The sequence below is a fragment of the Pleurodeles waltl genome, chromosome 5 (assembly GCF_031143425.1).
Source record: "Pleurodeles waltl isolate 20211129_DDA chromosome 5, aPleWal1.hap1.20221129, whole genome shotgun sequence".
In the NCBI taxonomy this organism is placed as follows: Eukaryota; Metazoa; Chordata; class Amphibia; order Caudata; family Salamandridae; genus Pleurodeles; species Pleurodeles waltl.
Genome location: NC_090444.1, coordinates 1,355,650,323 through 1,355,663,072, shown reverse-complemented (window position 1 = coordinate 1,355,663,072; position 12,750 = coordinate 1,355,650,323). Strand labels below are relative to the sequence as shown.

Below are 12,750 nucleotides of genomic sequence, written 5' to 3'. Positions count from 1 at the left end.
CTGCAAGAGTCATGGTGCACACGGGTACTGTCCTACAAGGAGAGGCAAGGGCTCACCATCTCCAAAAAATGGGCAGAGAAGACCAAGGGGGGTCACTGAAAGACCTTGTGTTGCAGGATCCAAGCAGTTTCAGAGGAGAGCAGATCCACGCAGCTGGTCGTCATTGCTATAGGTGCCTGAGATGCAAGGGAGTGACTGCTTCACTCCCAGAGAGATTCCTTTTTGCTTCCTGGTGCAGCTGAAGCTGTGCCGTTCCCAGAGGATGCACAGCCATGGAAATGTTGCAGTTGCTGGAAGGAGCCGGGAAAACAATGTTACAAGGCAATGTCGTCTCAGGAGTTGCAGTCTTGTCGGTTCCTGAAGTGTTCAGTTGCTGTTCTTGTGGCCAGGAGCTGAAGTAGACGCTGCACAGGAGTCCTGATGGAGTCTTGTATGCCGAGTCTGGGGACCCACCCGCAATGAGTCCCTAAATAGCCCTAAAAGGGGGCTTAGTCACTCTGCACAGTGACCACCCATCAGAGGGGTAACTGACATCACTGACCTGGCCACTCAGATGCTCCCAGGGGTCTCTGCACATCTTGTTTTCAAGATGGCAAAACCCAGTAGTCACCTGGAGGAGCTCTGGGCACCATCCCTAGGGTGATGGACAGGCAAGTGGTCACTCTCTTGGGGTCCCTGGCTGGGTCAAACTGGTTTACACCTGGTTTATGCATGGAGGGCACCAAATGTGCCCTTCAAATCAAACCGGTAGCTTGGAGAGGCTACTCCTCCCAAGCCTTGTGACACCTATTTCCAAGGGAGAGAGGGTGTTGGCTCCCCTCTCCCACAGGAAATACTTTGTTCTGACTTACCCTGCCTGAGCTGGTCAAGTAGGAGGGCAGATACCTGTCTGAGGGGCTGCAGAAGCTTGGGCTGCCTGCAAAAACCTTGAAGACCAGAAGGAGCAATAGTGGGACGTCCTCAAAGGAGTCCCCAGAGTGCATGTAATCATGCCACTACTACTGGCTTTAGTATTGGGGTATGAGTCTCGCATGTTTGACACCACACATGTCCAGGTTTGGAGTTACCATTATGTAGCTGGACACAGATCCCTTGGAGCCTGTGGCCAGTACATGGGTAAAATGGCTACCCCACACTTATGAAGTCAAATGCATTGGAACTGGAGTTCAGAGGGGGCACTTCTGCTCATGCAGGGATACCCTCTTACACAGGAACCTGCACCCTGCCCTTTGGGCTGGTACGGCCTACAGTAGGGTTGACTTACAGTGAGCTGGTGTAGAGACCATGCACCTTTTCACGCAGGCTGCAATGGCAGACCTGAAGAGACATTTTGCATGGGCTCCCGTGGGTAGCATAATACATGCTGCAGCCCATGGGGGTTCCCTGGTGTCCCAATGACCTGGGTACCTAAGTACTATATTCTAGGGATTTACAAGGGGACATCAGTATGCAATTGGTGAGTGAAAAAAGGTCCAAAGTAACCAAATTTGGGGGGAGAGGAGGAGGGTGGGGGAAGAGGGAGAGAGAGCGAGAGAGCGAGATTGAGATTAAATGAGTTCTCAGGAGGGGAAAACTGGCAATCAAGGTACAATCAGAACTTAGAAAGGACTGAACAGTCCTCAGCACTAGATCTAAATGTCATCACCCATCCAATTTTACACCATACATTCCTAACAAACACCCCACTTTTCACTCAGGCCACTCTATCAGGCCAAAATATCACAGTCAAAAGAGCCCCCATCCTCCAATGAGATAGCAAAATGAAACAGGCTCAAGGAAGGTAAGCATATACATCCTTCTCAGTATTAAGGTCGTTTTGCTGTGGAGTCTACTTTATGATTGAGCATGGTCAAGTCGTACCTGCTTTTCAGAGGTTGTCATCTATCCACAGTGTCATTTCCAGGAGCCACAACTTAAAACTTAACTTCTGCTCCACTGGGATGTAATACAACCAGAGGAACAGAGAGGAATTATCGGGTTCTACAGGGCTTTCCAGGAAAGAGTCATGGGCTTTTCACCAGGAGTAGAACAATTTGGAAACATTTACCTAGTCCCAGGAATACATTGTTTTTTAGGGAGCCATCTGGAATATACTGTTTCGGTCAAGTGTTGTGAATTTGGGTGAGGATCTGTTTAGCTTAGTTTGACAGGCTAACTCTGGCAACTGGTAGTAAGTATGTATATATTGGTATTTTGCAATTATTGTACGTTTTGCATCACAGATGTCATTTGTAAAGAAATCACATGCCCCTGATTTGTTTTTTTTATGATTAGTAGTTTTGTGCTTCTTAACAAAGGTGTATTAGAAAAGCTCATGAGTTATTTGCCATAGGACCTCAAATAGGGGTTCTGTAAGCATATGCATTCATCACTCAGGATACTCTACAATTCAGTAGTAGTCCACACAGCCTTTTCAGAATATGGAGAACACACATGGCTAGCATAAACTAGTTATGTTCAAGGAAAGACCAGAGGAATGGTTGGTAAGGACAGCATACATTTTGGGACGAAACAGGCATTCTAGTGCAGGCATTTCAACAGGAAGGATCTGCTCTTATAAACATCATGCCTGGCATAACCATAAATCTTTTTTTTTTTTTTTAAAAGCACATACCAAAACAGTATATAATGGATACATTTATCAATGTAAATTGGTACACCCGGGAGTTTAAATCCCAAAATAGTTTCATGTGTCTGTTCAACATCAGTTTTGCAAGATCTATTGGGCCCCATTACATTTTTACATATGCCACAGGTTCCCAAACACGCTTTTGATCTCATTTCCTGTAGTATATGGGTAAGGAAAAACCAGTGTTTCCCAAAATGTATTAATATTTGTATTACTTCTACTAAAATGTGGCTACTGAACTGGATTTGCTTGAAAACTGTCAATGCATCCAACTGCTAGATGTACTGGAATTAAATGAAAATCTACTGCATATTCAGTAATCAATATTTTATAAGTACCATTTATTCTGGTTCAGCTTCGGTCTGTTACCACTTTTCTTATTGACAACTTTTATTTTTCCATTTTCATATCTTACCCCATCCAGTCTGCAATGCAAAGATAGAACATACATGGTTAACAATGTAGTAAACTTGTTATATAATACAAAACAAAAACGTAATTCAATATTTCCTTTTAAAATGTATTTGAATGTAAATACATTGAAATGAATACTTAAATGCAACGTACAAGAGCGGTGAACAATAATGAAAGGGGAATTTCAGCATCAGTGAGGAAAGAGGTTTAAAAAGAACACTTGATTTAACTTGAGCTGGGCTGAATAATGTTGCTGGGAGTATTGAGTTGACCTTTCTTTGTAACCACAACTTTACTGGGATTAAGCAAAGAGCTTATTTAGAGTTTGACAGATGTGAGACATCCACCACAAAGTAGCAGAAGTCCCATGTGCCCTATTTAACATGCACATAGACTGTAAATAGATCAGACAGAACATGTCCAACTTTTTAATGGATTTCTTGCATCTGCCAAATTCTAAATAAAGCCCAAAAAGGCTTGTAAGAAGGGGCATGGTTAAGCACCAGACCAAGATTGCACACTAAATTTAAGGCCCTGCTGAGAAAGGCAAAAATGATATAACCCTGGCATACCATGGGCTGAACTAGACGCATTCACACCCATAATCTGCATAACAGGTTAAGTGTCCAGAAGTAAGTATGTCAGAGTGATTCAGGGGCACCGGCTGCTGCTCCTGTTATCCCAGTCTAGAGGTGGAGCAACAGATGACAGCGAGAGGGTGGCGAGGCTTGACGGGATGACACAGCAAATGCATATCAGCAGCATTCGACTGAGCCAAAGCATTGGTTTTCATTGGGAGTGAGCAACCAGGTCAGTTTTGGCAGTGACTGTAACAACGCGGACTAGGCTGGCGGAATGCTGGAACTAGTAAGCTCCATGTGATGGGCAGGGCCAGGGATGCGCGGATGCTGGGGGCCTACAGGCTATTCGGGGTAAGAAGCGCGAGCTGTGCATTGGGTGGGATTTTTTGGATCCTCAAGCAAATACTCCAGTGGCTCCAGGGAACATTGTGGACTGAGCCTCGACTGCCTTCGTTATTGCTAGATTGATGGTAGGTTGCTCTCTCAACTGGTGTGTCCACCTCACTCATACACCTAGCACCAGGAAGGCATGGTTGGGAAGCTTCTCACCTTCTATAAATACCAGGATGGCTCGTAATAAAAGCCCCAACACAGTGCCGCTCAACAGACTGGAGAAAAAGTCATTCCACATTGCCACACAGGGTGACTGCCCAGGAACGAGTGCTGCTCTACGCCCCAAAGCTACAGGTGGCCATAATCAATCCCTGAGAGTATTGATGCAAGAGGTCAGAGAGGCGAGATTAGTTCATTAGCATAAAATTGATATTGTGTCACTCAACATCAATCTCACATGTTCTGGCCTTTGAAAGATGTCAGCCAGAGTTGGGGTATACCTGAGTGCACTCTGGAAGAACATGTTTGTGCTATAAAACAACTTGAAACAGAAGTTTGTCAGCTTACTGATACCAGCCAGCACCTGCACACAAGGGTAGAAGATGCAGAAGATAGATCAAGGTGGAATCATGTACGCAAGGTAGGCCTACCTGAAAAAAATGAGTGCAGAAATGTTGAACAATAAATCGAGGGCTTGTTTGAAACTATACTGCAACCTAACCAGTTGTCTAACCACTTTGTGGTGAAAACAGCTCAGTGAGTGCCACCCAATCACAATGCGTGACCCAAGCCTGTGATTGTGAGACAAACAAGAACTACAGGGACCGCAATGCACTACTAAGCCCAACAAAAGTGAAGAGATACGGGGACACCTACTACCTTCCACGTGAGATCTCATGTCATCCCCATTATGTACTAGACTGAAGACTGTACAGGTCCTAAATGACTAGCATGGAGACTGGACCCATGGGATATTAGAGAATGGGACAAAAAAATACCTACTATAGGCAACAGAGGACTATTTTGAGAAGAATAATGGCTCAGTAAAACTGAAGACAACACTGTGGAAAGCATGTAAAATGGTAATTTGGGAACACCCCATATCCAAGATAGGTGGGAAGGGGAGGAGGACAGGAGGTGGGTGCAGGTGAGAAAATCCACCATCAGACAGATACTTGAAACCATACCCGAGACAGCACAGACGTTTGCAACCTACCTGGAACAAAAGTATTAGAAACACTAACTATATTCTTGAGATATGCAGGTATTGGCAAAACTGGCACAAAACAGTGGCATATTTAACCACTGGATGGACTAGAAGTGTCTGCTGCAGTGGTCTAGTTCGGATTTTAGATATCTGAGAATATTTATGACTAAGGAGTCCAAATATATATGAGCCAAAACCTGAATCGAATTGTCACTCAATACAAAGGAAGATGTCGCCCACTGGAGAAAGCTCCCGATGGGGATGGCTTCACAACATATGTTTTATCTATATTCCTTTATGTGCTACAGAACAAGCCACATGAGGTCCCATAAAGATTCTTTAAGACTGAACATGGACACATCATCGCTACAGGATGGTGTTGCATCAGATCTGAAGTTATAATATTGGGCAGCTCAGCTTTCGGTGGCTAATGAATGGGCATTTGGAGTACACACTTATGGTCACTGCTCTCCACAGGCATGGGATCTTGCAAATATTTCCCAGCACTCGTTAGCAATTACGTACCACCCCTAGATAAATTAAAAGACACAATATTTGTATTATTTATGACACTAACTGGAGAGAAACATGTAAATAAACAAGGAAGGGCGCTATCAGATCGGGCTTCCACCTCATCCAACTTAAGATATTACACCCTGCATTGTTGCCCTAGGACCAGACTATACAGAATTAACAGGCCCTCTAAAGATCGATGCTTGCGCAGGTGCAATAAATGAGGGAACATGATCCAAGACTAGCTGCAAAACTTTTAGGGAGGGGTAAATGGCTATCTAAAGGGGGTCGACAATTGATCTGAGCGCACAGGTGGAATGTCTGGGAATGTGGGACAGCAGATGATGCCCAAATATACACTTGTGTTATGCAATATTGCCCTAATGGTGGCTAGTAGAGAGATACTGTGCTGTTGTGAGGGTGTCAGACTATCTTAAGTGGTACACTAGGCACAGAATATGGACCGATGTATGCAGGTGTAGAAAACTCTGTACTAACCACAAGGATGCGGAAGGAAGTCTGAAAACAATCTGGAGCTCATGGAAGGGGTCCCAACAACACGAAGTATGAAATTGATAACCAACCTATGCTGTAAATCCCTACAAGGGAGGCGCAGGAGCAAAATATATGTTTGAGGACATGTGGAGCCCGGAACACCCCCAAGGATGCTGCTGGTCCATGTTGTATCTATGCATCTGGAGATGTAAACCAGTAAAATTTTCTTTTTCCTTACTGTTTATGTATGCATACTATTAAAAAATGAATAAAATGTATATAAAAATCAGTAAGGCTTGTAAGACATTACAAGTTTAAACTGAACCTACGCCTATTATATGATGATCCAGTGCTGTCCAATCCTGTCAGGATAATGGCAACTATAATACTGCGATGTTAGTTCTTGCTATAATGAAAGCAAAATGTAATGATCAGTTTGCCAGATCAAACGGCGACCTGGGTCAATACTAGATTACAAGACAACACAATGCATGTTATTACGCTACACACAATGGAAACTTAAGGATATATCACTTCAGTGAAGTAACCACTAGCTTTTATTGCCTTTGTATCCCTGTGTTCTGGAAGGGAATAATGAAGTGCCATATTAAAAAATAACCCACTCACAAAAAATATAGTCAAACTTCAAATTACAGACAATTCACACAAGCTTAAACCAGTAAAGAAGAATAACGCCTAGAGATCAGTTCTATGTGGGAGAAGGAAAAGTAATAAAAGGTGATAATACACATCACTCTCGATTGGGCTCCATGTTAAACCAAGGCTTGTAGGCAATGCAGAAAATAAGGTGAAACACTTGACTGAGCCTGGCTCTTCTCTCCATTCTACCGCATTCACTCACAGATCAGCCTCACATTTAACCATAGTTCCTGGTAAAAGGCACTTAAAGGGACAAGATCATGTTCTGGAAATGTTTACCTTTAGCCAAACAACAAAATTGGTTCAGTTGAGTTTCAGATGAACAGTTGACTCTGTTGGCTACTAATGTGAACGCATGATCAAATAATTTATACCACACTCCCATTTCACCAATTGATGTGCGTCTAAAGAAACCATGTGGCCAAGTTATTTACCTTCAGTTACTGTATCAAACTGCAGATTCCTTCTGAATTCCCCCATGTGCCAGACTGAATCTGGAACCTTTTTCAAAAAGTGCTCTCATGCGCCAATAGGTGGACAGCGCAAAGCCATATGTAGGTGATGTCTGAGCACACTGACATCAGTAAGCTATGTGTGCTATTAGACACAAAGCATCAGCAACAGATTAAAATCATGACAGTATGTAGAATCTACAAGGCATCTCAAACATCTAGCAGTTCACTCCACAGAACTTGGAGCAGTAGGGGTGGTGAAGAATTTGATGCAGTATCCAGCAGAAAAACTGTTCCAGAAGAGAAGTAACATGTTCTACTGATGGAAGCTTCCAACTCAAGATTTCTCTCATACTGAACAGATATCAACATATCAAAGCAGTCCTTACCAAATGATGTAGAGAATTGGAGAAGCGGAGTTCGCATCAGGAAATCCTGCAGAAACGAGTACCTTTTGGCGCCGGGTATCTTCGTCTCACGGGGGTCCTCTGGATTTAGTCTTTTTAGGCATGGCCGTGGTGGACAGGAGGGGTCACCAAGGGTGGACACTAGGTCAGAATCGCCTGGAGACCAGCTCTAGTCCATTGGGCCACCCAGACACAAGCTGTGGGCGACGGGCACAGAGTGGGCAGGGCTCTGGCGGTTTTGGAGTCCTTTGTTGGAGTTTCTTTCTGGACAGGGCCGCTGTCCACATGAGATCTTGGTCCTCTGGTGTTCAAGCAGTCCTCTTGAGGCTTTTAAGGTCATTGGTCCTGGAGGATGAGTTGCCTCTTTGTAGCAGAGGCTTCAGAAGCTGGAGACAGGCCGGTAGGGCTCGGACAAATCCGTTAGTTTCTTCAGTCTTCTCTGCTGGGGGTAAGCTTAGCAGTCCTTCTTGTCATCTTCTTGAGGTCACAGGGTCAGAGGGCCGTAGCCAATGGCTACTGTCACCGAGGGTGACTACACCCTTCCGGTGTCCACTCCTTTTGGGGAGGGAGACACAGACCTAACCTTATTGGTCCTTGTCCTCCAAACTAAGATGGAGGATTCTGCAAAGAGGGGGACACTTCCGCTCTGGACACCTTAGGGGTGGTCCTAGCTGAAATGGTCACTCCTCCTTGTTTTTCCTAATTTTCCCATCAGACTTGCCACCAAAAGTGGGGCTTTGTCTGAGGGGCGGGCATTCCCACTAGCTGAAGTGCTGTGGGGCACTGTAACAAGAGGTCTGAGCCTTTGAGGCTCACCACCAGGTGTTACAGTTCCTGAAGCGGGGAGGTGTGAAGCACCTCCACCCAGTGCAGGATTTGTTTCCGGCCACAGAGAGCACAAAGGCTCTCATCCGATGTAGTCAGAAAAGTGTCTGGAAGTGGCAGTCTGGCACAGACCGGTCAGTCCTGCATTAGAGGACTGGTTAAAATACAGGGGGCATTTCTAAGATGCTATCTGGGTGCATTTTCTAATAAATCCAACACTGGCATCTGTGTGGGTTTTTTGTGCTGAGAATGTTGATACCAAGCTTCCCTATCTTCAATGAAGCCATCATAGAGCTGTGGAGTTTGTAATGAAGAACTCCCAGCCCATCTACTCAGTATGGCCACACTGCACTTACAATGTCTAAGAATGGACTTAGACAACGTAGGGGCATATTGCTCATGCAGCTATGCCCTCGCCAGGGGTATAGTGCACCCTGCCTTAGGGCTGTAAGGCCTGCTAGAGGGGTGACTTACCTACGCCACAGGCAGTGGTTTGTGGGCATAGCACCCTGAGAGGTGTGCCATGTCGACTGTCTTTTTCTCCCCACCAACACACACAAGCTGCAATGGCAGTGTGCAGGTGCTTGGTGAGGGATCCCCCAGGATGGCATAATACATGCTGCAGCCCTTGGGGACATTCCCTAGCCACAAGGCCCGTGTTACCATGGATTCCTTTTACAGGGGACTTAACTGTGTGCCAGGGGTGTGCCAATTGTGGAGACAATGGTAGAGTTGTTGGGAAAGTACACTGGTGTTGGTTAGCAGGATCCCAGCACACTCTGTCAAGTCAGCATCAATATCAGGCAACAATTGTGGTGGGTGGGGTGAACCATGCCAAAAGGGGTACTTTTCTACAAGGAGCCTGATTAGTGAGTCACTATTTGGAAGGTTCTCCATCACTGTGCGCAAAACCACAACTCTAAGCTTTGCTGTCTGTCAGTATAAATTGTATTAGTGGTACTGCCCCACAGAATCTGCATGCTTCCCCTTGAGATGAATGCATGAAAAGCCTTCAAGTCACGATGGATCACCCACAGCTCAAGCACATTTATGTGTTGGCAGGGCTCCAACATAAATAAAAGTTTCCACGCCCTCATGTCGTTCAAATGAGCTACCAAGACCAGTGATGAGGCACAGAGGACCACAGCTACCTGAGCCTGTGGGGAGATGAATAAGCGACCCTCATTCACCTCCACCAACGTAGATCTTGAAGCACAGTACTCCTTGGAGTTGCTGCCATCGTCTCCTCAGACCCCAATAGAAAGTCATCATTTGTCATCTGGAGTGAGGCACCAATAGGATGCACAAGGCCATAAGGCCTAAAAGGCGCAAGTCCAGTAGAACCAGGAATCTGAGCTTCAATAAGACACTTTGGAATCATTGCCCAAATATTCTCAGTCCTCTGAGGAGGAAAGGCCTTCATAAGAGTTGTGGTGACCACAACTTTAATGAATGCCAGTCTCTGTGCAGGAGTGTAGTTAGACTTTTTAGAACTGATGAAAAAGTCAGGTCATGGAGAGGAGTATCTGCCCGCTGGAGATGTTCCTGCACTAGAGGCAGGGACTCCACGTTCACCAGCTAGTTTTCCACGTATGGAAGTGCATGTACACACACTGTACACACCCACCAACAGCACTATAAAACACACATAACCCACAAGTCTTTACAAACGCGAAAACCTAGCTACACGTTGCCAGCCTAAACATTTACAGAACTGTACACACAAACCACAAACACCTATACACCTGTCACGAATTGCACATCATACACTATACCTCAACACCTAACACACAACAACACTGGACACAAGCACTACTCCACAGCATCCCACATACACACACACACACACACACACACACACACACACACACACACACACACACACAGCATCCCGACAAAACATTCCACCCTCTGCACAACACACACACACTACACAATAGGCATGCCCCCACAAAAGAACCCTATCTAAACACAAGGGACGACATAATAAAGGGGTGGAACGGCCTAAGGGGGAAGGTGCATGCGATGGCATCCAGGCACCACATTGTCATCATAAAGACTGGCGGTGGACTCCCACCTCCTCCCATACAGTTGACAACATGGGAGGAGAAAGTCTTGGCTATCCTGCATCCAGAGGTCCTCAATGGAATCACTGGAGGGCTGGACACTGGTAAGTCACCATTACTACACCACTACCACTGATACATTCATGGCATGTCACCCTGACTTCCTTCATCCCACTCTATCCCAAACAGAGAACCACTCCCATAAACACCCTCAACTGTGTACCTCCGCATTCCCTACCCACTGCAAGCACACCCCTAAAAGCTCAGCATGCACACACAATAGTAATGTATGAGCAGCACGTAGCAGTACCAATCCCACAATCCTTCACCATACACAAACCAAAGGTGGACGAACAGCACCCATCCCAAAGGGAAAGCCAGAAATGCTGAATATGCAACTGACAATGGCTGTAACAAATCTCATACATGTCCACAGGTACCCTAGCCAATGTCAGCGGACATCATGTGCCACATCAACCCAGTTCTCCACCAGAAGAAGGCTCCAGTGATGACAACAACCCTGGATGTCTGGATCTAGAAGATCTCCCTGGCCCATCTGGGACCACTTGTAAGTCGAACACCACAGGCAACACCCAGTCCACCACAGGGCACCCCACATTGGACTCTAATACCACAACAGCCACCGAACATCCCCAAACCTCTGCCCCCAGGACACAGTGTGCCCACCTGTAAAGGGACCGGAGTCGACACCACACAGGCAAGACGATGAAGGTCCTGGTGTCAGTGGGAGCGCGCAGACAGTTCAGGGGACACAGGAACAGGGACCCAGAGCCAGTGGGAGAATAGCTCTGGGCCAAGGGGTGGGCCAAACCAGGGAACCAACTGCCCAGGAGGCACACTCGTATGTCCTGGGAGTGTACCAGAAATCGCAGGACAGGATGGGCCAGGTACTTACCATCTTGCAGAAGAACCAGAGGCTGCAGGGGGAACACCACCAGAAGGTCATGCAGCTGTTGCAGGCCTTAAATGGCAACCTGGCCCCCATTGCAAGGGTGCTGAGTGACATGGCTACCATCATGCATGACTACACAACACACCAGCGGGCCCCTTCCGCTAACCAGTGTACTGACCAGCCGTCCACATCTGCTGCAGCTAGTGGACAGGAGGAGCTGCCACAGGACTCACAGGCCACCAGCACCCCTCCATCTGCAGCAGAAGAGTCACCTAACAAACATTCCATGCGACCCAGACAGCCACCAGAGAATGTAGCCAAGACCCAAACCACTGCCAGGAAGTGAGCCTACATGTCTCTCTTGTGTGCCACTGAGACACCTTGTTTACTTTGGGCTGCCATTGCTCCTTTTCCTATGGCCCCCTGGATAATGGACCTTTGCTACAAACCAACTGGACCACTACACTTAAGATTCCGTCCACCATCACCCCACTACACTGCACTATCCCTTCCTTTTGACAATTCAATAAACACTTAAACACAACTGAATGTTTTGTGCTTTAATTGCAACAATATGCAATGTATTGACCTTTGTTATCCTGTGCAAATGTAACGTAATATTGCATGGTCCCGTGCTTGCTATGCCACCAGATTCAAGCTAGCCTGGCTGAAGAAGGGTGATACCCTGAAACCGGTCCCAGGATGCTTGTTTCTGATCCAGGGAGGACCTGGCCTGGCAGTTCGGGCTGGACTGTTCCCATGGGGAACAGGGTCAAGACTGGTTTGCATATGGCTGGGTCCAAACTGGAATGGCATGGCAAGCAAAAGAACAATGGATTAAGCCCAGATCTGTGACTGAGGGTGAGTGTTTGCATTGTTCAGCACTCTGTCCATCATCCTTTTGTTTTGCTAAAGGGCTCTTGAAGGCAGCACAGCAGGCACAAGGGAGTGAGTACACAACTGTGTTGAATTCTTTCCTGATGCCTGCCTCAGTGTTTCGGTGCAAGGTTCTAGTCAGTGTATGGCCCAATATGCCTGTGTAGCTACTCTTGTAGAGTTCTGCTTAGCAATGGTGAGTGGTATGTACATTTGGTATTGGCAATTAGCTTGTATTCCTTCTTCAGTAGAGCCCTACATCCTGACTCATCAGGGTTGTTGTGATGTGCTGATGTCCACTGCCAAGGTGGTGTGACCTGGCAATTGCACGTTGTGCAGTCATTTTGTCGGAATTGTGTAGCTGTGCCTTTGTCAACAG

At 46.3% G+C, this 12,750-nt stretch overlaps 1 protein-coding gene across 3 annotated transcripts in view; it reads right to left on the bottom strand.

Moving 5' to 3' along the window:
- IBTK (inhibitor of Bruton tyrosine kinase) overlaps window positions 1-12,750 on the bottom strand; it is a 487,897-nt gene that overhangs the window by 295,167 nt on the left and 179,980 nt on the right. For all 3 annotated transcript variants that reach the window (XM_069235618.1, XM_069235620.1, XM_069235619.1), the window contains exon 15: window positions 2,968-3,054. In XM_069235618.1, the coding sequence (XP_069091719.1) occupies window positions 2,968-3,054 (87 nt within the window). The remainder of the gene's footprint in view (window positions 1-2,967; window positions 3,055-12,750) is intronic.